The sequence below is a fragment of the Chinchilla lanigera genome, unplaced genomic scaffold (assembly GCF_000276665.1).
Source record: "Chinchilla lanigera isolate Chin_1 unplaced genomic scaffold, ChiLan1.0 scaffold00050, whole genome shotgun sequence".
Taxonomy (NCBI): domain Eukaryota; kingdom Metazoa; phylum Chordata; class Mammalia; order Rodentia; family Chinchillidae; genus Chinchilla; species Chinchilla lanigera.
In genome coordinates this window covers 14,239,889-14,264,536 of record NW_004955451.1, presented here as the reverse complement: position 1 = coordinate 14,264,536, position 24,648 = coordinate 14,239,889, and the positions used below count along the sequence as shown (strand labels likewise).

General features: G+C 41.6%; 1 protein-coding gene across 1 annotated transcript in view; it reads right to left on the bottom strand.

Moving 5' to 3' along the window:
- The window catches only part of Cdk12 (cyclin-dependent kinase 12), a gene marked incomplete in the record, with an annotated part of 101,494 nt that extends 81,349 nt beyond the window's left edge, over window positions 1-20,145 (bottom strand). Inside the window, 2 exon segments of the mRNA XM_013519192.1 lie at window positions 10,964-11,848; window positions 18,514-20,145. Coding sequence (XP_013374646.1) covers window positions 10,964-11,848; window positions 18,514-19,559 — 1,931 coding nt within the window.
- Between the last annotated feature and the right edge of the window lie 4,503 nt (window positions 20,146-24,648).

Sequence of the window (24,648 nt, the reverse complement as noted above, 5' to 3'; positions counted from 1 at the left end):
ACACACACACACACACACACACACACAATACAGCTAAGTTGGACATCAAAAACTAGTGAAAAATGTATAAAATGTGATGGAGGCATACAGTGAATGTTTAAAAACTTCTTAGAGGATAGTGCTGGGTGTGGTGGCACACACCTATAACCCCAGCACTTGGGAGGTTGAAGCAGGAGGATCACTTTGCCACCCTGGGACACATAGTAAGTTTAATGCCAGTATGAACTACATAATGAGACCCTATCTCAACAAACAAACAAGCAAACAAAGAACAAAAACAAAATTATTATAGTAAAAGACATGTTGGCATCTATCCCCTCCGAAGACCCCCCCCCCAAACACACATGCACTTCAAACACACTTATCCAATCATTCTTGCAATCTTCTGAAGCAATTCTAGAAGTCCTCTTTTGTCTTTTTGGGGTGGTGTCATGACTGCCTCAATGTCCTGAACCCAAACTTTTTATTTCACAGTTACTTTGGCTTTGGGGAAGCGCTAAGTTACTGGTGCCTGATCCAGTGAATAAGATAAAGACTAACAGTGAATGTTTTTATAAGTCTACCTTTCTGCAGAAGGCAGAATTCACCATATTTTTTTATCACATCTCATGGAAAAATTTTCATGAAAGAAAACGTCTAGATCTGCTTCACAAAGTGGCCAGGAACAATGGGATAAGTATGTTCAAAGAAGAGGGAGTACTTTGAGGGGGTTAATAGCATTGTGTCTTTTAGTGTAATAGATTTTTTTAAAATGTAAACATTCACTATGTATTTCAATCACCTTTTGTACTAAATTATTCTACTTTTTTAAAAGTAGAAGCATCTCTGACCAGACAAAATAAGTAAATCTCATACTAAAAATCTAAGGAGAAACAGTCCAAGCAACTATTTCAGAATTATTAAAGTACCTGGTAGCAGGAGGCCTACTGTAGTAACCATCAAATTATAGTAGTCAGTGTAAAAAAAAAGGATAGCTTTCCTGGAATAGATCAAAAAAGTCAATTCTTGGATCCAATTTTTTTAACCATAACTATTTATTCATGAAGATGTGCCATGTGTGTCCTCAGAAAAGACAGACATCTCCAGTGCAGGACACTAGTTCATAGCTACAAATAAACTCTACTTCTTCCATTATCAGAAGGTTGAAAAGGATCTCAGAATCCTATCCACTCCTCCACAGTTCTTTTCTGATAGGTGATAATAAGAAAATAGATGTTTTGCTTTAATACTTCCTAGAACCATAAGGAACAGATCCATTCCTTGCAATATATCTTTTTAAAGTATACAGATGCCCTTTCTGTGTGAAATTCTAATTTTTTTCCATAAGAGATCTCATTTATTCAAAATGTAAGAACAGTCTTTTTTTTTTTTCCTTTTTGGTCTTTTTCAGACAGGGTCTCACTATCCCGTTCAGGCTGACTTTGAGCTCACTTTGTAGCCCAGGCTGGCCTCGAACTTGCAACGATTCTCCTGCCTCAGCCTCTGGAGTGCTGGGATTACAGGCATGCGCCTCCGCGCTCAGCAAGAACAGTCTCAAGAGCTATATTTCTTACTAGTTTTTATCATTTTAAACCCTTGTAAGTCAGACAGAACAATAGAATCTAGGTTAGTTTGAACCACATTAACCAGAATGGCAATAATGAATGGAGGATGCAATGATTACCTGAAACTTCCTATTGAGTTACTGGTAGAGATGAACATCATAATCTGTACTTACATTTTTCTAGCTCAGAACAAGATCTATAACCAGAAAACTCTTGAGTCAGGATGCAATATAGACTTTTAAAGATATTTAGGAAGGAAAAATTCTTAATTTCTCAAATGTCAGAATATTCTTTATAAACTTTAATGCCTCATGATTCAGCAATAGATTTTCTTGATTCTGTTTCACTAGAAGAAAAAGAAAAATCCAAGTATCCAAACTGCCTCATAAATGTTACTCAAGTTTGGTTCAGTCTGTCTTGTATTTAGGGTTTGTTTCCTCCAAAGTTTACTTTATACGCTCCTTCTGAAAAACTACATTTATTGCATATTTATTTTAAGAAGGAAGAACTAACTATCTGATAGGATATGTACAACAAGTTACGGGCATACAATTTCAGTAGAGGTCAATTTCTATTTCAACAAATATGCATGAAAAACCCTGAAACTTTAATGGTGACCCTTAAAACTATATAATGTTCAACAATATTGCCAATATTCTTCAGTGAAAGGCACTAAGATGCATGCAGCTTTACATAGTGACCAAGACATGGTAGATATAGCATCTAACTTAAGGAAGGAGATACTGTATGTCAGTTATTACCTGAAGATTCAGTACCAGGAAATGCTGATGTATACCTTATCAGCATGAGTAGTTCCTGGTTTCACATTTACACCTATACACAGGTTCACACATGGTAATTAGGTTAAATAATAGTAGTTATGTATTTTTTAAAAAGGTTGCTACGGACCTGTCCAAATTTTAGTGTCTTAGAAATTATGATAATGGGATTCATTTGTAGGTACAATATAAATACATAATAAGTATTTAACTCTAAAACATAGAATTTATACATTCACCTTTTTTTTTCTTTTTTTTTTTTTTGTCTTTTTGAGACAGGGTCTCACTATGCAGTTCAGGCTGGCCTTGAGTTCACTTTGATAGCTTAGGCTGGTCTTGAATGTGCAAGGATCCTCCTGCCTCAGCCTCCTGAGTGCTGGGATTACAGGTGTGCACTACCATGCCCAGCATATATTCATCATTTAAACTTAAACCATTTCTCAATGGATCACTTTCAAGGTTTTTTTTGGGTCATTGTTGCTGGGGATAGAACTTACAGCTTTGCATGCTAATCAAGCGCTGTAGCACTGAGTTACACCCCCAGCCCATTTTCAAGTTTTAATAGTATAAATTATTTTAAATATGATCATGTTTCTCCTTACCGTAAAAGTAGTTTATTTAAAAAGTTATTTCATGGATATTTAGAAACTTATATTAAAAATTAGAAATAAAAATCTGAGCCTATAGTCCCAGTTCCTTGGAGGCGGAGGCAGGACAATAGTAAGTTCGACACTAGCCTGCATAACTTAGCAAGACCATGCTTTAAAACAGTGTCGCCGGGGATATAGCTCAGCAACACAGTGCCTGCCTGACAAGCACAAGGCCGTTAAGTTCAATTCCCAGTACAAAAATAATAATAATAATAATGTGGCCAGGCATGGTGGCACACACCTGTAATCCCTGCACTCAGGAGGCGGAGGAAGGAGGATTGCTGTGAGTTCGAGGCCAACCTGGGCTAAAAAGAGAGTTGAAGGCCAGCCTGAACTGCATAGCCAGGCCCTGTCTCAAAAAGACAATCAACCAATCAATAAATAGATAAAACAGTGTGAAGGCCCTGGGTTCAACTGCCAGTACTCCATCTCCCACCTCCCCAAGCATGGTTTCAGCAAAATATGAAATTAAATTTGATGCTCATAAAGATCTTTTCTTTTCTACAGAAACCTTAACATTTTTAGAGACTCAGCCTTTAAGAATAATACAGTCAGGCATGGTGGTGCACACCTGTGATCCCAGCATTTGGAACGCTGAGGTAGGAGAACTGCTACACGTTTGAGGCCAACCTGGGATACATAGTGAGTTTAAGGCCAGCCTGGACTACACAGTAAGACCATGTCTCAAAAAAAAAAATAATAATAATAATACAGTCAGGCATGGTGGTGCACACTTGTGATCCCAGTACTTGAGAGGAGAGGCAGAAGGATCACCACAAGTTTGAGGTCAGCCTAGACTACACAGCAAGACCCTGTCTCAAAAAATAAAACAATAAATTAAAAAAAGAACACAGATTCCAATGAAGTCTGGTAAACTCCAGATAAAAAAAAGCTAATAGCGCCAGGTGCCCTAGGACACATCTACAATCCCAGTGCTGGGGAGGCTGAGGCAGGAGGATCCCTACAAGTTCAAAGTCAATCCAAGCTACATTGCGAGTGCAAGGCTAGCCTAAATTATACAATGAGAACCAGTCTCAAAAAAAAAAAAATATATATTAGAAAAATAGGGCAAGGGAAAATACTTTTCTTGGAGAAAAGGTCTCGCTATGTAGTTCAGGTGGGCCTCGAACTCACAGCAATTCTGCCTGTCTCCCAAGTCCTGGAATTACTGGTGTATGTCACCACACCCTAGAGAAAAGATTTTGTCAGGTGTAGTGGCACGTGTCTATAATCTCAGCACCCTGGGAGGTTTGGAAGAGGCCGGCCTGGGCAACTCAGCAAAACCCTGTCTCAAAATAAAAAAGGGCTTGAGATGCAGCCCTGGGCAATAGTTCTGGGTTTAATCCTCAGTACCACAAAAAAGAAAAAATGATCTAAAAAAAACCCATATGGTTCACTAAAATAGCTATGGAAAGTATGTAGATGATCTCCTTAAAGCTGGAATATTTCCATTAAGAGCCACATCATGAAGAGAATAAAGGTGGGTGGTTTGGCAGCCTTTGCTTGCAGATTCAAGCATTGTAGACCACAAATGAAAAAGGGCTTTGAAATACCATCAGCCGAGCCGGGGAGTGGTGGCACACGCCTGTAATCCCAGCACTCCAGAGGCTGAGGCAGGAGGATCATTGTGAGTTTGAGACCAGCCTGGGCTACAAAGTGAGCTCAAGGCCAGCCTGAACTGCATAGCGAGACCCTGTCTCAAAAAAAAAAAAAAAAAAAAAAAGAAATACCATCAGCCAAGTTTATGTGTGCATTTGACACCTGGGTTAATATACACCTACCCAAAATAAATCAAGGTTAAATTTCATTCTTTTACCAAAAGTACTCTACTTGAAGATTACAAGTCCTCTAACATAATAAGCTTTATGTCATTTATACGGCAACTATTTCCTTAGCTATAGGTCCACTATTATTTCAAGGAACCTTGACCTAAGCTCCTTCAAAAGTTTTATTTACTCATTTATTCAAGTAACCAGTAAATAAATAGGATAAAGTAATAAAATAAAAAGGATAAAGTAGAAAGGGACACACTTCCCTATGTAACTTTCTCCTTCTCCCCTTCCTTTCCTTCCTTCCTTTCTTTTCCTTTCATTTTCTGAGACAGGGTCCTGCTTTGTAGTTCAGGCGGGCCCTAAACTCTCTATGTAGTCCAGGTTAGCGTCAAATTTGTGGCAATTCTCCTGCCTCAGCCTTCCAAATACATGCACCACCACGCACAGCTCTCAGATGTCTTTCAACGAAGGTTCTTTACATAATAATTATTTTTCATTTCAAAGATAGGAGGAGCTGATACATAGACATAGTAGCATCAAAAAGTAAAATAAAGAAAAAGAAAAAGGTCATCAACTTAAAAATGAAATGGAGCCACAGGTGAGATTGTGGTAGCGCACGCTTGTAATCTCAGCACTCAGGAGGCTAAGGCAGTAGGATTGTTTGAGTCTGAGACCAGCCTGGGCTACAAAGTGAGCTCAAGGGCAGCCTGAACTGCATAGCAAGACCCTGTCTCAAAAAGATAGATAGATAGATAAATAAATAAATTGAAATGTTTTGTGTTTTTTTGGAGATAGGGTCTCAATATGTAGTCCAGGTTGGTCCAGAGATACAGCTCAGTGGCGTAAGGGCTTGCCTGACAAGCCTGAGGTCATGAGTTCGATTCCTGGTACCTCCCCACCCCACAAAAAAATGATGGCCGGGCGTGGTGGTGCATGCCTGTAATCTCAGTACTCGGGAGGCTGAGGCAGGAAGATCATTGTGAGTTCGAGACCAGCCTGGGCTACAAAGTGAGCTCAAGGCCAGCCTGAACTGCATAGCGAGACCCTGTCATAAAAAGACCAGAAAAAAAAAAAAAAGTAGTAGTCCAGGTCACCCCTGAACTCACTATGCAGCCTACGCTGGCCCCCAATTTATAGTCCTTCTGTCTCAGCCTCCTGAAAGCTTCTACTACAACTGAGCACCACCACAAGCATGCATGAACTTATTTTTTTTGCGGGAGGGATCTTTTTGAGACAGGGTCTCTCTATGCAGTTCAGGCTGGCCCTGAGCTCACTTTGTAATAAGCCCAGGCTGGCCTCGAACTTGCAACAATCCTCCTGCCTCAGTCTCCAGAGTGCTGAGATTACAGGTGTGCACTACCACACCCAGCTTGCATGAACTTTTTTTAAGAAATTTTTTTTATAGTACTGGGGATTTAACCCAGGCCCTGGCTCTGATCTATATCCTCCATCCCATCTTAAATTGTTTTAAAAATGTTGAGACAGGATTTTGTTACCTTGTCCAAGGTGAGCTTCAATTTATGAACCTCATACCTCAGCCTCCCAGGGAGCTCAGATTACAGGTGTGCACTACCACCTATGGCTCATACACTCTTAAAAGACAGCCCTCGCATATATACACTGAATGGTCTCAGTGTAGCCCCTCTCCATTCTGGAAGACAGAATGCTTTCAGCACCAAAATCATTCCATCTACAGATAGCCACACTCTGAACTGGGCATGATGGTGCACACCTGTAATCCTAATACTCTGGGAAGGTGAGGCAGGAGGATGATAAGTTTAAACTCAGCATAGGCAATTCAAGGAGACTGTCCCAAAATAAAAAGGTCTGGGAATGTAGCTCATGAGAAGCCCTGCATTGTTTAATCCCCAGTATCATATATACACAAAAGCAATCTGCACTCTACTCTGAAACATGTTATGTTCAATAGTTACATGCAGACTTGGTTAACCAAGTAAATATTTCAGAATTAAGATTCTTAGTCACACTGACACTCTAGTCACAATGGAAACCGAAATGAGGTTCTGTAAGCACATAATGGGCTAGGGTCTCTTTTATCTTCTTTTCCAACAAAACTACATAAAAGTGAGCCAGGCATGAATCTGCAATTCCAGCATTCTGGGATGCTGAGATAGGATTGCAAGTTCCAGTCTAGCTTGGCTACCTCAGAAAGATCCTATCTTTTCTTTTTGGAGATAGGGTCCTGTTATGTAGTTCAGCCTCCCAAGGCTGCCCTTGAATTCACTATGTAGTCCAGACTGGCCTCAAACTGTGATCCTCGCCAGGCGTGGTGGTGCACACCTGTAATCCCAACACTCGGGAGGCTGAGGGAAGAGGATCAGTGCAAGTTTGAGGCCCGCCTGGGCTACAAAGTGAGTTCAAGGCCAGCCTGAGCTGCAGAGTGAAACCCTGTTTCAAAAAGGAAAAACAAAACAAAACAAACAAACAAAAAACCAACTGTGATCCTCCTGCCTCAGCATCAATGTGAAACCCTGGGTTTAGTCCCTAGTAAAGCAGAAAAGTACACTGTAAACCCTAACTACATTTTTCTATATATAAAGTCCTTTTCCTCTTTTTTATAGTTCTTAGAAAGTAGCAGAATTCATAAGTACTTATTATTACTGGAGTACTGTATTTGGAACTTTTTTTAAAGATGAGATTGGCCACTATGGTTGGCCGGCTGGCCTGTCTCCTTGCCTGCCTGCCTGCCTACCTGCCTGCCGTCCTCCCTTCCTTTCTTTTCTGGTGGGAATGGAAGCTTATACATGCTAGGCAGATGTTCTACCATTGAGCTACCTACCTCCCCAAATCTCAAGCCATTCTTTTTTTTTTTTGGTCTTTTTGAGACAGGGTCTCGCTATGCAGTTCAAGCTGGCCTTGAGCTCTTTTGATAGCCCAGGATGGCCTTGAACTCACAACAATCCTCCTGCCTCAGCCTCCCAAGTGCTGGGATTACAGGCATGCACCACCACACCCAGCTAGGCAGTCTTATTTTTTGTTGTTCTTGCTTTTTGTTTGTTTTCCGGTACTGGGAATCGAACTCACGACCTTGCGCTTGCTAGGCAGGCACTGTGCCACTGAGCTAAATCCCCAGCCCCAAGACAATCTTACTTTTTTGACAGTATAGTGTAGAAGAAATTTGTTCCAAGGACAGTTTTGGTTTTCTGTACAGGAATCTTTTTTTTTTGTCTTTTTGAGGCAGGGTCTCACTATGTAGTTCAGGCTGGCCTTGAGCTCACTTTGTAGCCCAGGCTGGCCTCGAACTCGCAACAATCCTCCTGCCTCAGCCTCCTGAATGCTGCAATTACAGGCATGCACCACCACGCCCAGCTCAAGCCATTCTTTTAAAGGATTCTACAGCTGGATGTGATGTTGTATTTCTAAAATTCTAGCTACTCTGGAAGCTGAGGCAGGAGGATCACACATTTAAGGCCAGCCAGTGCAACTTAGCATTACCCTAGCTCAAAACAAATAATAAAAGCTGGAGATATAGCTTAGTTGTATGGCATCCTTGAGTTCCATCTTCCGTACTTAAACAAAAAAAGGTGGGGGTAGGGGTGTAGCTCAACAATAAAGAGTTTGCCTGGCACATACCATGTCCTGTGTTCAATCCCAGCACCACAAGGAAATACATCTCTTTCCCTACATCTACCTTTTACAGTAACACAGACCTCAGGGTTAAAATGAACCATCATTCAAATTACTGATGTCACCCACAAAGTACCAGTCTTAGGAGCTGGTTCATGCTTTGTTTGTTGAGACAGGGTCTTGTTATGCAGTTCAGGACAGCAATCCTCCTGCCTCAGTCTCCTAAATGCTGGGATTACAGGGGTGTGCCACCATGCCCGGTTGGCTCATGCTTCTAAGGAAAAGTTTGTTGCAGTAAATGCAACTCATCTTCCACAAAACAGAAGGGCTCAAACTCAACACAAACACTGCCGTGATTTATGTGATTGCTAGCGCATGTTTGGTGGTCTTGCCTATCTAGGCCTGCCATTAAATTAAATACTTTCTCATTCTTGTCTTCGATAAAATCAGATTCATCCTTCATCATCAGTTCTCAAAATTTTCAGAGGACTCATTAAAATTAAAGCTTTTCTAACCTTCCAATTGTGAATTATATTCTCACTATCAAATATTCTACATATTGTTCCTTTTCTTTTTATAGGATAATTAAAACACATTGTTCTTTTTTTCTATTGGATAATTAAAAATTTTTTAAAAGCAACCCTTTTCCAAATCTAGTTTGAATGCTGGATCTGAAACAACAGCCAAAGAACCCAGCTATAAAAAACACTCTGAGGCTGGACGTGGTGGCGCACGCCTGTAATCCCAGCACTCGGGAGGCTGAGGCAGAGGATCGTTACAAGTTCGAGGCCAGCCTGGGCTACAAAGTGAGCTCAAGGCCAGCCTGAACTGCATAGTGAGACCTTGTCTCAAAAAGACAAAAAAAAAAAAAAAAAAACCAAAGACACTCTAGAGCCAGGCATGCTGGTGTATGCCTATAATCCAGTATCCTGGGAGACTGAGGCAGGATTGTAATTTCAAGCCCAACCTAGTAATTTACTAATTTTCATTTTGCCTCAAAATAAAAAATAAAAAAATGGGTAGGGGCATATGGCTTAGTGGTAGAGCTCTTGCCTTGCATGTATAAGGCCCTGGGTTCAAACCCCAGCACTACAAAAACAGCAAAACAAACAAACAAATAGGTGGGGGATGTAGCTCAGTGTGAAGGCCCTTGGTTCAATTAGCAATACTGCCAAAAAAAAAAATCAGCATTTTGGAAAGCCAGGCATAGTGGTGCTTCTTTACAATCCCAGCTACCTGAAAGGTATGGCAGGAGGGTGTCAAGGCCAGTCAGATAACACAGTGAGACCTCATTTCAAACAGAACAGAAAACATTTTGGAGACTGCTGTGGCTACTTAAATATTATCGTTATGTTATTGCTATGACTATTAATACTGTGTTATTAAAACAACATTAAGTTTTTCAGAATGGTGAAAGTATTATAATTATATAAAAAAGACATGCAAAATATTAGAAGTGTCAAGATATCTTCTGCACTGAAAACAAAGGTGGGATCAGGCATGGTGGTACCCACCTGTAATTCTGGCTACTTGGGCAGCCAACTATGAATTCTATGCTAGCCTGGACAATTTAAGGAGACACTGTCTTAAAATAAAAGAGCTGGGAGGGCTGAAGATATAGCTCAGTAGTAGAGTACCTGCCTAGCATGTGCAAGGTGCTGAGTTTAATCCCTCAGTATTGCAAATAAAATAAATAAAACAGCTAAGGATATAGGTCAGAGGTAGAGTTGATCATTTAGCACATTCAAGGTTCTGACTTAAATCCCAGGACCACAAAAACAACAAACAAACAAATCCAAAAAAACAAATGTGGCAAAATGTTAACCATTAGACATGGTAGTGTAAACCTGTAATCTCAGTGCTTGGGAGGCTAAGACAAGAGAATCTCAAACTCAAAGCCAGCCTAGACTACACAGGGAGATCCTATCCCAATCTTCCCTCCCTCACCAAAGTTAATAGCTAGTGAACCTAATGAAGTACATTATACAGGAATGTTAATTAACTGTTCTATTAACTTTTTTATGTTGAATTTTAATTTATAACATTAAATTTTTCAAAATACAGAACAGCCAAGCATGGTGAATCATGCCTGTAATCCCAGCAGTTGGCAGGCTGAGTGAGGCATGAAGACAGTTACAAGTTCAAGTTCGAGGCCTGTTTGAACTATATAGCAAGACCCTGTCTCAAAACAAATGAACAAATAAATAAATGGGGAGAAATAAATGAGGAGAAAACATTGTTAAAATAATTAAAACTAGCTTTATCAATAAATAAACTTGGGGGCTGGGGATTTAGCTCAGTGGCAAAAGCGCCTGCCTGGCAAGCGCAAGGTCGTGAGTTCAGTTCCCGGTACCAGAGAAAAACCAAAAACAAAACAAAACAAAAAAATAAATAAATAAATAAACTTATGATAAGATGGGTTTTCTAGGCCTCAAATTCTAATTCTTTCTTCCCAAGTAATAATATCATGAAAATGGACTTTTTCACTGAAAAGTAAACATCAGTATCAAAAGCACTTCCTACTCATAAAAGCATTCTGAATAGTCATGCAGTAGGGTAGTTTAACAAAGCTTAAAACAGAAAATACACTTAGATTGAGAGGGTTTTTTCCATTTAACTATGAGACTCACCTATCTATGTCATCGTCTCCAGGTAACAAGGGTGGCAGAGGCAGAGGAGGCAATGTTGAAGTTTTCAGATGTGGAATAGCAGCTGTTACAGAAACTTGAGTCTTCACAGAAATCTGTACAGGGGGCTGAGAATTTGCCTGAGAGGATAGAGTAGATGTCCTTGGGTGAGTAGAAGAGGGCAAAGTTGAAGTACTGGGAGCAGGAACCTGACTAAATGTTGGTTGAGAAGGAGGCAGAGGTGGTTGCTGTGGAACAGCTGGTAGTGGAGGCAAAGGTGGTAATGGGGGTGTCTGAGGGGGAGGGGTGGTAGTTGGTAAAGGAGGCGGAGAGGTAACTGTGGGGAGAGGTGGAGGGGTCTCCTTTTCTGGTATCTCTGGCTCCTTTGGAGTAATAGTCTCCTCTTTCAGTGTTGTGGGTTTAGAGTCTTTTGTTCCCTGTACTTTCAAATCTTTCATAACAGGATGCTTCTCAGAGTTCTCATCCAACTTTACTTTCCCTGTATCTAAAGAATTTTTGACCTCTATGTTTGAATGTGTTACATTTAGCAGTTCAGTATCTGGGCCACATTTTTCCAATTTTATACTTTTGAGTAACTTTTTAGACTCTAAGCCTGAATCCTTAGCCTCCACTGAACTATTCTCTTTTTTAGGCAAAAATACAGGTGAACCCTTGGACTCCTTTCCATCCATTTTTGCTGCTGCTGCTGCAGCAGCTCTTTCCTTCTTTTTTCTACTGAGTTCAGCTCCCAGGCTGGAATTCAGTGGAAGCCTGACAGGTGAGATACTGGAATGACGACTTCGTGACCCGGATCTCTTCTTTTTACTATGGGAAGATGAATGTCTTGAATATGCAGGACTTCTACTTCTGGACTTCATGGATTTCCTACTGGAAGAATAGAGAGTTTAAAATGGATAGGCTACTACAACACATAGAATAAAACAGATCAGCTAACAACTTATAAAATAGTGTAATTTTAAACCCATTTTGAGTAATTTATCAATCCAAAAATAGATTAGCTGGGCATGGTGGAGCATGCCTGTAATCCCAGCTGGCACTCTGAGAGTGCAAGGCAGGAGGATCCACAAGTTTGAGCCAAGCCTGGGCAACTTAAATGACTTAGGAGATCCTGTCTCAAAAAATAAAGCCAGGAGTAGAGGCCCACACCTGTAATTCCAGCTCTGAGGCAGGACTGCTGTGATTCCAGGCCAGCCTGGGGTACATAGTGAGTTTAAGGCCAGCCGTAACTACATAGCAAGACCCTGTCTCAAAAAAGTAAAATAAAAATAAGAAATAAAATAAAAGGGTTTGGGGGTAGCTCAGAGAGAAGACCCTGGGTTCAATCTCCAGTATCAAAACTAAACAAAACAACCAAAGGAGGCCTAAGGAGGCCTGGATTATTGAACAGAAAAGATATTAGGGTAAAGGCTAATCTGAATAAATTATTAGACTTCATTTAATAATTAGATATCAGTATCAGTTATTATTCCTAACAAATACCTGGTCCTATATGCATGTAATAGCAGGTACTCAGGAGGCTAAGGCAGGAGGATCCCAAGTTCAAGACCAACCTGGACAACTTAGCAAGACCCTGTCTCAAAATAAAAATTTAAAGAACTGGAGATATAACTTCGTGGCAGAGTGCTTGCTTAGCATGCCTTTTACCCTTGGGTAAATCAGAGAGACTGAGTGTGTGTGTGTGTGTGTGTGTGTGTGTGTGTGTATGTGTGTAAAACCAATGTACCATACTTACATAATGTGTTTACCATAAGGGAAACTAGGTGCAAGGATATATTAGAACTCTCACTACTATTTTTGTAATTTTTCTATAAATCTAAAACTATCCAAAAAATAAAATTCAATAAATACAGATTAGAAAAAACTAAATCTTACATGAAAACACACCTGAATCATATAACATTAAAAATTATCTACTACTTATTAACTTGAAAGACAGTAAATCAATATTCTTTCCAATGTTGGAAAAGAAATAGCCACATTCACAATCCTTACTTCCAAGTTCTGGTTTTAACCTTTGATACAGTGAAATGAGGATAACAAAAGACATACTCTATAGTAAAGGTGAGTCATCAGTCAGGAAGTTAAAGGTAACTAACATGCCCTAACTTTAAATAGTGAGCTATTTAATAGGCAGATCCTAGGAAAATGTTTTTTGTTTTTTTTTCTGGTACAGGGAATCGAACTCATGACTTTGCGCTTGCCAGGCTGAGCTAAATCCTCAGCCCCAAGAAAATGTTTTTTGTAGCCTTAGCCTACAAAAAGTTGTGCCAGGCCAGGTGTGGTGGCGCATGCCTATAATACCAGAACTCGGGAGACTGAGATAGGAGGATCATTGTGAGTTCAAGACCAGCCTGGGCTACAAAGTGATCTCAAGGCCAGCCTGAACTGCATGGTAAGACCCTGTCCCAGAAAGACAAAAAGAAATAAAAAAAGTTGTGCCATGGTAGACAAACCCCAGTATATAAACGTTAACATCTATAAGAATGTAAGTTTAGGGGCTGGGGATTTAGCTCAGCGGCACAGCGCCTGGCTGGCAAGTGTGAGGTTGTGAGTTCGATTCCTGGTACCAGAAAAAAAAAACAAAAAACAAGAATGTAATTTTAAAAAAGAATGTAAATAAGAAAATGTTAGCTGGGCATGGTGGCGCACACCTGTAGTCTCTGCACTCAGGAGGCTGAGGCAGGAGGATCTCTGTGAGTTCAAGGCCAGCCTGGGCTACACAGTAAGTTCAAAGCTAGCCTGAACTACATAGTGAGACCTTGTCTCAAAAAAATAAAATAAAAATAATGGTAATAATTTATTAGAAGTTTTCAAAATATAAGAGCTCCTGATCCTTTTAATATGAAATGACTTTCAGTCAACTTTTTAGGCACTCAAAAGCAAGATACTATTGTATGTACCTAGTTTTCTTCATAAGGACTAGTAAATAAAATCTGGAAATCTATGGGACGGATTATTTTAACCTAAAACCCCATCTTTTTAATTCCTTTTACATTTTATGAAAGCTTAACCTCCTTAAGCCCCAAATGAAGTAAAACCAAAAAACAAACAAAACAATCCCAAAAATGTGACTGAAAAAAAGATGACTGTACAAGACATAATTTGCCCATTACTATAAAACAAATTGTTCTTATTCCAGTTTATCACTATCTCTCTTTACTTTGATCACTGATAAAACTGACATGAATCAAAATATTTCAAAACAAACAGAACAAAAGCCAGGTCTAGTGGCACATGCCTGTAATTCCAGCACGTGGAAGGCTGAGGCAGAGGCAGGAGGATCTCTAGTAGTTCAAAGCCAGTCTGGCTAGCGAGGTCAAGGACAACCTAAACTACACACCAAGACTCTGCATCAAAATAAAAAACCACCATCCACCCACACAAACAAACAAAAAAAGCATATATATGTAAGAGAAACATTCATGTGGTGGTCATAGTTTTCTTTCACCTATACCGTTTTTAGGAAGTTTACTCCAAAAATTAGACATATAAAATTATTATTGCAATTAACGCTATGAAAAACAACGTATACATGAACATCATGATGTAAGATATTGAAAGTACTTGTAGATTTACCAAATACTCATCCTTAAGAAAACTAATACATCTCTTAGAAATAATTGGTTGAAACTATTCTCTGTGTAACTTATAGCTAAAATGAAACATCTCTGTCCCAGAGTAAATGCCCAAAATCCTAAACACTAAGTAATGCTAGCTACCATGTACTACCAACTACTGTTTCTTTCGTCTTTCAGCATGACCCAATCTTCCTAAGGAACTCTGCTACAAACCCTTGATGTTTAAACAGCTTACTGTAAATAGAACATCTGAGTGGTCATCTACTTGTGATATTTCTAACAATACAAATGCTATTGTTGACTTTTAGGTCCACTCTAAAAAGGGGGGAAGGAGATAAGAAATACATAAATACAGGCACCAATAAGTAATATGTCTGTTAAAATACATGCACTTTTCCCCTGAATTTTAAGGTACCACACATTTGGAATGAAATCGGTACCATTAATCATTGATAATTCGGTATACATAGACACTGCTTTTCTTTTTTGTCTTTTTGAGACAGGATCATGCTATGCAGTTCAGGCTGGCCTCACTTTGTAGCCCAGGCTGGTCTCGAACTCACAACGATCCTCCTGCCTCAGCCTCCCAAGTGCTGGGATTATAGGCATGTGCCACACCTGGCAACACTGCTTTTGTGCCAAAGCATTTCCAGCCAACATCCACACAGCTCTGGGAATATTATGTAACATCCATATTTGTATCTTCTACCATCTCATTATGTCTCCAATTCTCTCTAGATTTTTTTTTGTTGTTGTTTGTTTTTTTGAGACAGGCTCTCACTATGTAGTGCAGGCTTGCCTTGAACTTGTTTATGTAGCCCAGGATGGTCTCCAGCTCACAGTGATCTGCCTGCCTCAGCCTCCAGAGTGTGGGAATCACAGATGTGTGTCACCACACCCAGCTCTTTCTAGATTTATTTTTGCTACTGCTGCACTAGTTTCAATTAGAGCGTATTGGTTCCTCAATCCACCTAAGAGAACTTCAGGTTTGCTATTTTCTCTAAGAATCCAAAGGAATTTCTGCCAGTTTTTAACTGATATTTGCTCTACTGGTTTAGCCTTCTCTATTTCTACACCCCCTAACAGTTAAAAAGTCTTCAAAATGCCTTAATGGAAATACTCTCTCAAAAATATTGAGACTACTTCATAGGCTTCCTTTAAAAACAATGCAATTTTGTTGGCTGTGGTGACTACACCTGTAATCCCAGCACTTGGGAAGCTGAGGAGGCAGAAGGTCACCATGAGTTTGAGGACAGCCTGGGCTACACAGTGAGTTCAAAGCCAGCCTGAATTACCCTAAAAAAAAAAAAAAAAAAAAAAAAAAACAAAAAAAAGACAAACAAACAAAAAACCAAAAAAAAAAAAAAAAAAAAAAAAAGAAAACTATGTAATTTTGCTGGGTGTGGTGGCACACAACTGTAAATCCAGCACTTAGGAGGCTGACGCAGGAGGACTGCCACAAGTTCAAGGCCTGGGCTACATAGCCAGCCTGAACTACACAACTAGACACTGTCTCAAAAAAAACAAAGGAAAGAAAATGGAAAGGAAAAAAGAAAAACTATGCAATTTTACAAAAGATACACCTGCATTTCACTGTACATAATTTTACCCTTCAGCCCTCCAAAAATATTGGGATACTAAGCAATAATACACATGCTAAAATATTTAAAGTATGCTGACAAATGGAACTTAATTTGAGATAAAACAAGAGAGGAACTCATGGAGACAGCAACAGATACGTAGTAAAATGCATAGCAAATATTAACTGTATAGGGGCTGGGGATTTAGCTCAGTGGCACAGCGCCTGTCTGGCAAGCGCAAGGTCATGAGTTCGATTCCTGGTACCAGAAAAAAACAAAACAAAACAAAAAAATATTGTCCGTATAATCTAGGTGTTAAATACATAGCTATTCACTTAATTCTTTCAATCTCTGTTTGAGAAATTTTTAAGGTGAAATGGGGAAAAATACTAAGAAACCTCAGCCCCTGACAGATAGAAGCTTTGCAGTTCAACAAATCCATGTTAAGAACTGTAACTTTAAGTTAGCAAAAAGTATACTGACATATAAAACACTTGGAAGGATTTCTTCAAGTTAACATCATTTCATTTTTTGAAAGTTTCAAAAAATGTTCCACACTATCCTCACAGAAGTGACTGAGCAGAATTATGTATAAAGTACCATGTTATGCACTTCATATTTATTAATTTAATCCAACAATCTCAGAAATAGGCAATTATCCCCATTTTACACATGAAGAAACTTAGGCATGAAAAAGTAAATCATTTGCCAAAGTCACAAAACAACACTAGAATTCCACTTACGTCTAACTAAAGCTCATGTTCTGCTTTTGTGATTAGAGGTGAGTCTACAAAGAAGGTGCAGTTCTTTACGTCCTAACAATAAGAAGAGTTTTCCACAGGTAATTCACTCCGATGTTGAAATTTCAAACTAACATGACTTTCTTGCAAAAATTTCACGGTGAGCTGGGCGTGGTGGTGCATGCCTGTAATCCCAGCACTCAGAAGGCTGAGGAAAGAGGACTGCCACAAGTTTGAGGCCACTGTAGGCTACATGGTGAGTTCAAGGCCAGTCTGAACTACAGAGATAACCTGTCTCAAAAAAAAAAAAAAAAAATCATAATGAAGGATTACCATATTTGTAGGGAAAAATTCTGAAACTTGCCAGTGCTCACAAGGTATGTCAATAGAGGTACCATACGGATATAGTTCAGTGGCACAGCGACTGCCTGGCAAGCACAAGGTCCTGAGTTTGATTTCTAGTTTTTGATTTTCTAGAAAAAAAATAGAGCCAGGTGTGGTGGCACACGCCTGTAATCGTAGCACTTGGGAGGCTGAGGCAGGAGGATTGTCGTGAGGTTGAGACTAGCCTGGAATACAAAGCGAGCTGAAGGCCAGCCTGAACTGCATAGCGAGACCCTGCCTCAAAAAGACAAATAAAAAAGAAAAGAAAAAAAAAATTCCCTACAAAAAAACAAACTGTCCTTGGAACACATTTCTTCTACACTCTACTGTCAAAAATTAGACTGCCTAGTTGGGTGTGGTGGTGCACGCTTGTAATCCCAGCACTTGGGAGGCTGAGGCAGGAGGATTGCTGGGAATTCGAGGCCAGCCTGGGCTACAAAGTGAGCTCAAGGCCAGCCTGAACTGCATAGTGAGACCCTGTCTCAAAAAGACAAAAAAATAATAATAATAATAAGACTGCCTGATCAGCTGTTTCCACTCAAATGTCTGTTGTAAGACCCTTTTTTCCGTTTTAAGAGTGTTAATTAAGCAATGAATACACTTAAAGCTTTGGGCACTCAGCAGACAGCACAAATGGTAGGATGACCTAGGCAAGGTATTCAGGATAATACTACAAATGAAAATTAGGAATTTCTCAAGTCTCCAATTAAGCACTAATACCAAGATGATTTGCAAAAATGTAAACCAAAAGAACAGAAATAGCGGAGCCGGGCATCGGCCTGTAATCCCAGCACTGGGAAAGCTGAGGCAGGAGGATCGTTGCAAGTTCGAGACCAGCCTGGGCTACAAAGTGAGCTAGCCTGAACTGCATGGTGAGACCCTGTCCCAAAAAGACAAAAAAAAATTTTAAAAAGTAAAAAAAAATAAAATAAAAAAAATAAACCCAGATATAGCTAGAGAAGCTGTGGGGGTACTACAGCAACACCATGCACTAACTGGGCAGAAGCATGTTTTTTCCCACACCGAAGCTTACAACCGAAGCTATTTCTGAAAGTAGTTACCTACCTTTAGCAGTTGGAAGCAAATGAAATCTGTACTTCTCCAATTCTGGGTTAAGCAAAGACCAGATTCACCTACTTGAATGACTAGGCAGCAGCAAAGTATCCTAGTCAATGATGCACACTGGAGACTTAAACAAAATGTTATCACAGCTGCCAGTCCCTCACAACCCACCCTAGAAGACAGCTTACCTGGGGAGGGGGCTCCGACTCAGAGACCGCTTGCTCAGGAAAGGGCTGCTGGATCGTCTTCGACCATAGGGACTGGGTGATCTCCCGCTGTAAGAGCCGCTCCTTTCATAGCTGGACGACCGTCTCCGACTATAGGGGCTCACAGACCTCTGTCGCCTACTGTAAGGACTGGGCGACCGGGTGCTGGACTGGTAGGCAGAAGGCTCCTTGTAAGGTGGGCTGATCGACTGCCTTCTTGAGGTACTTCCAGGACTCTTCTTGTAGGAGTCGTAATTGCTAGAGGTGTGAGATCTCGGGGGACTAAGGTCATAATCTTGGCCGTAAGAGGCGCCGGAGGGGCTGTCATCTTGTTTGGAGCTGTCAGACCATTTCCTGTGGGGGCTCCGGGACCTCCGTTTGGGGCTGTCCACCGTTTTGTAACTTTTGGGTGTTTCCCTTTTCCGATGACTTTTACCCCGGTCCTTGTGTCCAGACTTCAGCTCGCGTTCCTTCCGGGTCTTCTCCTTATGGAGCTTGGACGACCTCGATTCCTTGCTGCTGCTTTTGGACAGCTGCGCCTTCCCATAGTCATCATTCTCCTCATTTGAACGCTTGGAACTTCCTGAGGTCCGGTCCTTCATCGACCCCGACTTGCTGGAGACTTCCTGGTTCTTTTCTTTCTCGGTCTGTTTTGTTTTTAGCAAGTCCCGGGAACGTCTGTGCTGGTGGTGACGATGTCTGTGCAGGCGGTCGCTCCGATCCGTCCCACGACGGTCTTCGTTCTCCCTCCTGTCTAATTTGAAGGCCATGTCGTCAGAGAAGGTGTCTGAATCAGAGCTGATGTCATCGTACTCCACCAAAGGTTTGATAACTGTGCCCAAGGGTGCTGCTTCTGGGGTCACCAAGCCCATGTCTTTGGAGTGCTTGGACTTGTGCCGCTTGTGCTTCGACACCAAGCGGTGACGCTCTCTGCTGTTCGCGCTGCCACCTCCCGATGACGGCTGCGAAGTTCCAGAAGCTCCTCCACTCGCGTCCTTCTTGCCCCCATGTCTCTCGGAATTGGGCATTACCTTCGCCCCGGCCCGAAGACGGGGAGAAGTTCCCCGGCGCCGCAGGAAGCCGCCCCTCCCGTCCCCGGCCCAACTGCACGCCCCCCGAGCGCCCCTCGCAGGGGCTGGGAGGGAAGGGACGCGCGGCCGGGCTCCTCCCCCTCCCGCCGCCTCGGCGCCCTCCTACATGAGGCGCGGGGAGACGGGGCGAAGGAGACTGGAGTTCCTCGCGGCGGACCTGCGAGAGCTCGTCCTTCCCCGCGCCCCGCCGAGCCACTCTCCTCAGGCCCGGCTGCCGGGAGCTCGAGGAAGTAGAAAGCCTGCGGGGCCGACTCCGGCTCTGGGGCCCTGTGAGCACTGCGAGGGCCCTTCCCCTTCCCGGTGGCCCGCTTCAGAGCAGCTTCCTGTCGCCGGGGTCCCGCGGCTGAGGTGACTCACGCCCCCTTTGTCCCTCGCTCCTGAGGGAGCCCCCTTTTCTAGTCTCTGCCTCACCTCAATACCTCACACACACACACACTCACACTCGCTCCCTCACACTCAGTCACACTAGATTAAACCGAAACGGCACTTCAAGGAGGGGGGAGGGGCAAACGCAAAAACATCGCGAGAGTCTCGCAAATCTCGCGATACTTCGAGCTCCCCTTTCGCCTATCCCTACTATTGGATCAAACAACGCGAGAACCGGACAGGCCCAAGAAACGCGCTCCGCCAAACTCTCGCGATAAGCCTCTCGGTTGTCCAGCTGGGGAAAGGTTTTTTGAGATGGAGCTTACCAAAAATTTTTTTAAAGTTTCTTAAACCTAAATCTAGCCGAGCGTGATGGCGCACGCCTGTAATCCCAGCACTCGGAAGGCTGAGGCAGGAGGATCGTTGGGATTTCGAGACCAGCCTGGGCTACAAAGAGCTCAGGGCCAGCCTGAACTGCATAGCCAGACCCTGTCTCAAAAAGACCAAACAAACGAACAATAAAAAACCCCTAAACCTTCCTAAACTGATTGAACAAACATTCCCACCTCCCAGGTTCCAGTGCAAACGCATTTTAGCACACCTCATATAAGAAGTCTTTTAAAGTAGTAGGGTAAGGATATTTTTTAAAGGGCAAAGGGTGAATGTAGGAATATTGCAACCTAAGGTCCTTTAGTGTCTTAACAATGCTCCTGCTTTTTAGGGTGTAGACTTCGTGCCAGGCATATCGCATACGTTATCTCTAATCCTCATAGCTGCCCAACAGGACAGCACAGCCTCATGGCCTATTTTACAGATAAGGAAGCCCAGACGCAGAGATGAACAATTTATGGTAACAAAGCTATAATCCCACCAGTTGCTCAGCTAAGAGTCAAACTCATGTCTGAGACTACAGCACTAGTTCTTCCGTTTTGAGTTACTACCTCCACTCTTCAGATCTATGGACCTGAAAGTGCCTTTCGCTTTGAGATGGCCCCATGGCTCTTACTGGTAATTTAGCCTTTTATCTTCATGCAAAAGATAATTATAAGGGGCTGGGGACTTAGCTCAGCGGCAGATTGCCTGCCTGGCAAGCGCAAGGTCGTGAGTTCCATTCCCGGTACCGGAAAAAACAAAACAAAACAAAAAATAATTATGAATAAGAATAGTATTTTAAACTACCCTCTCATTCTTCTTTCTTTTCATTCTTTTTGTTTTGTTTTGTTTTGTTTTTGAGACAGGGTCTCAATATGTAGCCCAGGCTGGCCTTGAACTCCCAGGGGTCCTCCTATCTCAGCCTCCTGGGTGCTAGGACTATAGGCCTGTGTCACAAAACTCCTTCACACAAATTAAGCCATTGCACCTGATGGATGCCTGTAATCCCAAAGCTCCAGAGGCTGAGGCAGGAGGAGCACAGGTTCTACAACCAGCTGGGCTCCGTAGTGGGTTCAAGGCCAGCCTGGATTGCATAATGACAAAACAAAAAACCACCAAATGAACCCATTCAATCTTCACAGCTCTCTGAAATAGGATTCTGTAAATAAGAAAGCAAAGGGACAGAAAAGCAATTTGACCAAGATTAATATTTATTTATTTATTTCTATGATACTGGGGAATTGAACCCAAGGGCATTCTACCACTTAACTACACCCCCCAGCCCTATTTATTTTATTTTTTAAATTTTGAGACAGGGTCTTAGTAAGTTTTCTTCATAAGGTGCGATCTGCACTTGCAATCCTTATCTCAGCCTCCCTCGGTGCTAGGATTACAGTGTGGGCCACCATGGCCACTCCAAGCTTTTTCATTCTTTTCTGAAAAGTTTATTTGTGAGGGGGCCAGTGTTGGTGGTGCACACTTGTAATCTCAGCACACTGGAGGCTGAAGTAGGAGGATTGCTACAAGTCTGAGGCCAGCCTGGGCTACAGGAAATGTCCAGCCTAAACTACATAAGGAGACCCTGTCTCAAAAATATATTTATCTGTGAGGGATTGATTAGGGATATAGCTCAATGGTAGAGCACTTGTGTCAGGATCTTGGTTAGATCCTAAGCACTGGGGGGTAAAAAAAGTGAGACTTCTAGGCTGTCTTTTGTGGTGTAATAGCATCCACTTAAACAGGCCTTCAAGTAGGATATCAACAGTATATTCGTGCCAGGCCGTGGTGGCTCACGCCTGTAATCCCAGCACTCAGGAGGCTGAGGCAGGAGGATTGCTGTGAGTTCGAGGCCAGCCTCAGCTACAAAGTGAGTTCAAGGCCAGCCTAAAATGCATAGTGAAACCCTGTATCAAAAAGATAAAAACCGGGGGCTGGGGATTTAGCTCAGTGGCACAGCGCCTGCCTGGCAAGCACAAGGCTGTGAGTTCGATTCTTGGTACCAGAAAAAAAAAAAAAAAAAAAGATAAAAACAAAACAATAATAGTATATTCACACCATAAGATGTAAAACAATATATGCCATAGGAATAATACAGAAGCTGGGATTGGTGATGCACATTTGTAATTGTAGCATTCTGTGCAGCTGAGACAGGAAGATCTCAAATTCGAACCCAAATTGAGCAACTGAACAATTAATAAGATCCTGTTTCAAAATTTAAAAAAATAAAGGGCTGGGAATAGTTGCAAGTTCGAGACCAGCCTGGGCTACAAAGTGAGCTCAAGGCCAGCCTGAACTGCATAGTGAGACCCTGTCTCAAAAAGACAAAATGGGGGGCTGGGGATTTAGCTCAGCGGGACAACGCCTGCCTGGCAAGCCCAAGGTCATGAGTTCGATTCCCAGTACCAGAAAAAACAAAAAAAAGAACCAAAAAAAAATCAAAAACACAAAATGTAAATAAATAAATAAATGAAGTTTCTTTTGCTCTGAATCTTTGAAGTTCTATCTTGAATTTTTACGTTTTTCAAATTTCCACATCACTTTTAAACCTGTCAATAAATATCAGTTGAACAAATAAACTTGTGAGGTAGCCATGATGGGTATTATTATTTTTTATGGTACTGTGTATTTAACATAGGCCTTCACACTGAGCTATATCCCCAGCCATTTATCTATTTATCTATCTATCTATCTATCTATCTATCTATCTATCTATCCAGACTATGTAGCAGAGGCTGGCCTCAAACTTGCAGTGATCCTCCTGACTCTGCTTCCTTGGTGCTGGGATGGCAGGCATTTACTCAGTCTCCTTATTTTTATTTTGAGGTAGGGTCTTGCCAACCCACTAGGTTGCCTAGTGTGGGCTTGAAATTATCATCCTCCTGCCTCAGTGTCCCGAAGTGCTGGGATTACAGGTGTGCCCCACACCTGGCTAGGATGAACATTATTACAGGCATCTAATAAAGGCTGAAAATCAGACAAGTAGTTGGATTTTACCGCCTTTACACTAAGTAGATGAAATCATAGGGACAGCTATCTTCTTACCCTTAAACCAGTAGTCCATTATACTATACTACATTTCCTTTCTTTGGCAGATAAAATTCTACCCTAGAAAATTTCAGGTTGTGTCCAATTTTCTTTTCTTTTCTTTCTTTTTTTTTTTTTTTTGAGACAGGGCCTATGTTTCTCAGGCTGGTCTCCAACTGATGATCCTCCTGCCTCAGTCTCCCAGGGTGCTGGGACTATGAGACACCATACCCAATTTGTCCAAATTTTAAAACTAGAAAACCTACTGTAAACTTCATATATTGCCCAATAACTGGTGGGAATACCGCTTTTGTAAACTGAGGGTTGCTTCACTCTTCACAAAAACATTCAACTCAGTAATTCTAGCACCATTTCCCTTATGTTATTTGCATAAGCTCTAGGACAACTCTGTGATGGCAGTACTTTCTTTAGAATCCTCCAGAACAGGTCAGAAAGTTTCTATTTAGGCTGTATACAGTAAAAATATAGCTATAGCTCACAATAACCACCCACTGTCAATTTATTAGTTTTTTATTTTGTTTTGTTTTTGAGACATCTCTATATGTAGTTCAGGCTGGCCTTGAACTCACTATGTAGCCCAGGTTGGCTTCCAATCTGCCTCTACCTCCTGAGTGCTAGGTTTAGAGGTATGCACCATCATCCCCAATGAGACTTTATCTTAAAATGAAAAATAAAAAGGAATAGGGATGTTTTAGTTCAAAGGATCTGGTTTCAATCCCCCAGTACCCATCATCCTCCACACATGAGTTTGAAATCATTTAACAGGGCTAGGAATAGTTCAGCTGTAAAGCACTTGTCTACTATGCATGAGGCATTGAGTTGAATCCTCAGCATTACAAAACAAAACAAAACCCTCTGCTTTCTGAGATAATCTAACAGAAGACCTCAAGACAGAGGTTATAGAGCCCTTGCTTCTCTTGTCCAGAGGAAGGAAAAATTGAGAACTGAGTAGAAGGCCTGTCTACCAGGCATGATGTGGTGACACATGTCTACAAACCCAGCTACTTGTGAGGCTGAGGCTGGGGCTGGAAGAACAAGGTCAAGGCTAACCTGAGCAATTTAGTGAGACTGTCTCAAGAAAAGCATACGGGTGTGTATGTGCTGGGATGTAGTTTAGTAGTTTAGCACTACAGCACTTGCCTAGCATGTGTGAGGTTGAGTTCAAGACAAAATCAATCTCTCTCTCTCTCTCTCTCTCTCTCTCTCTCTCTCTCACACACACACACACACACACACACACACA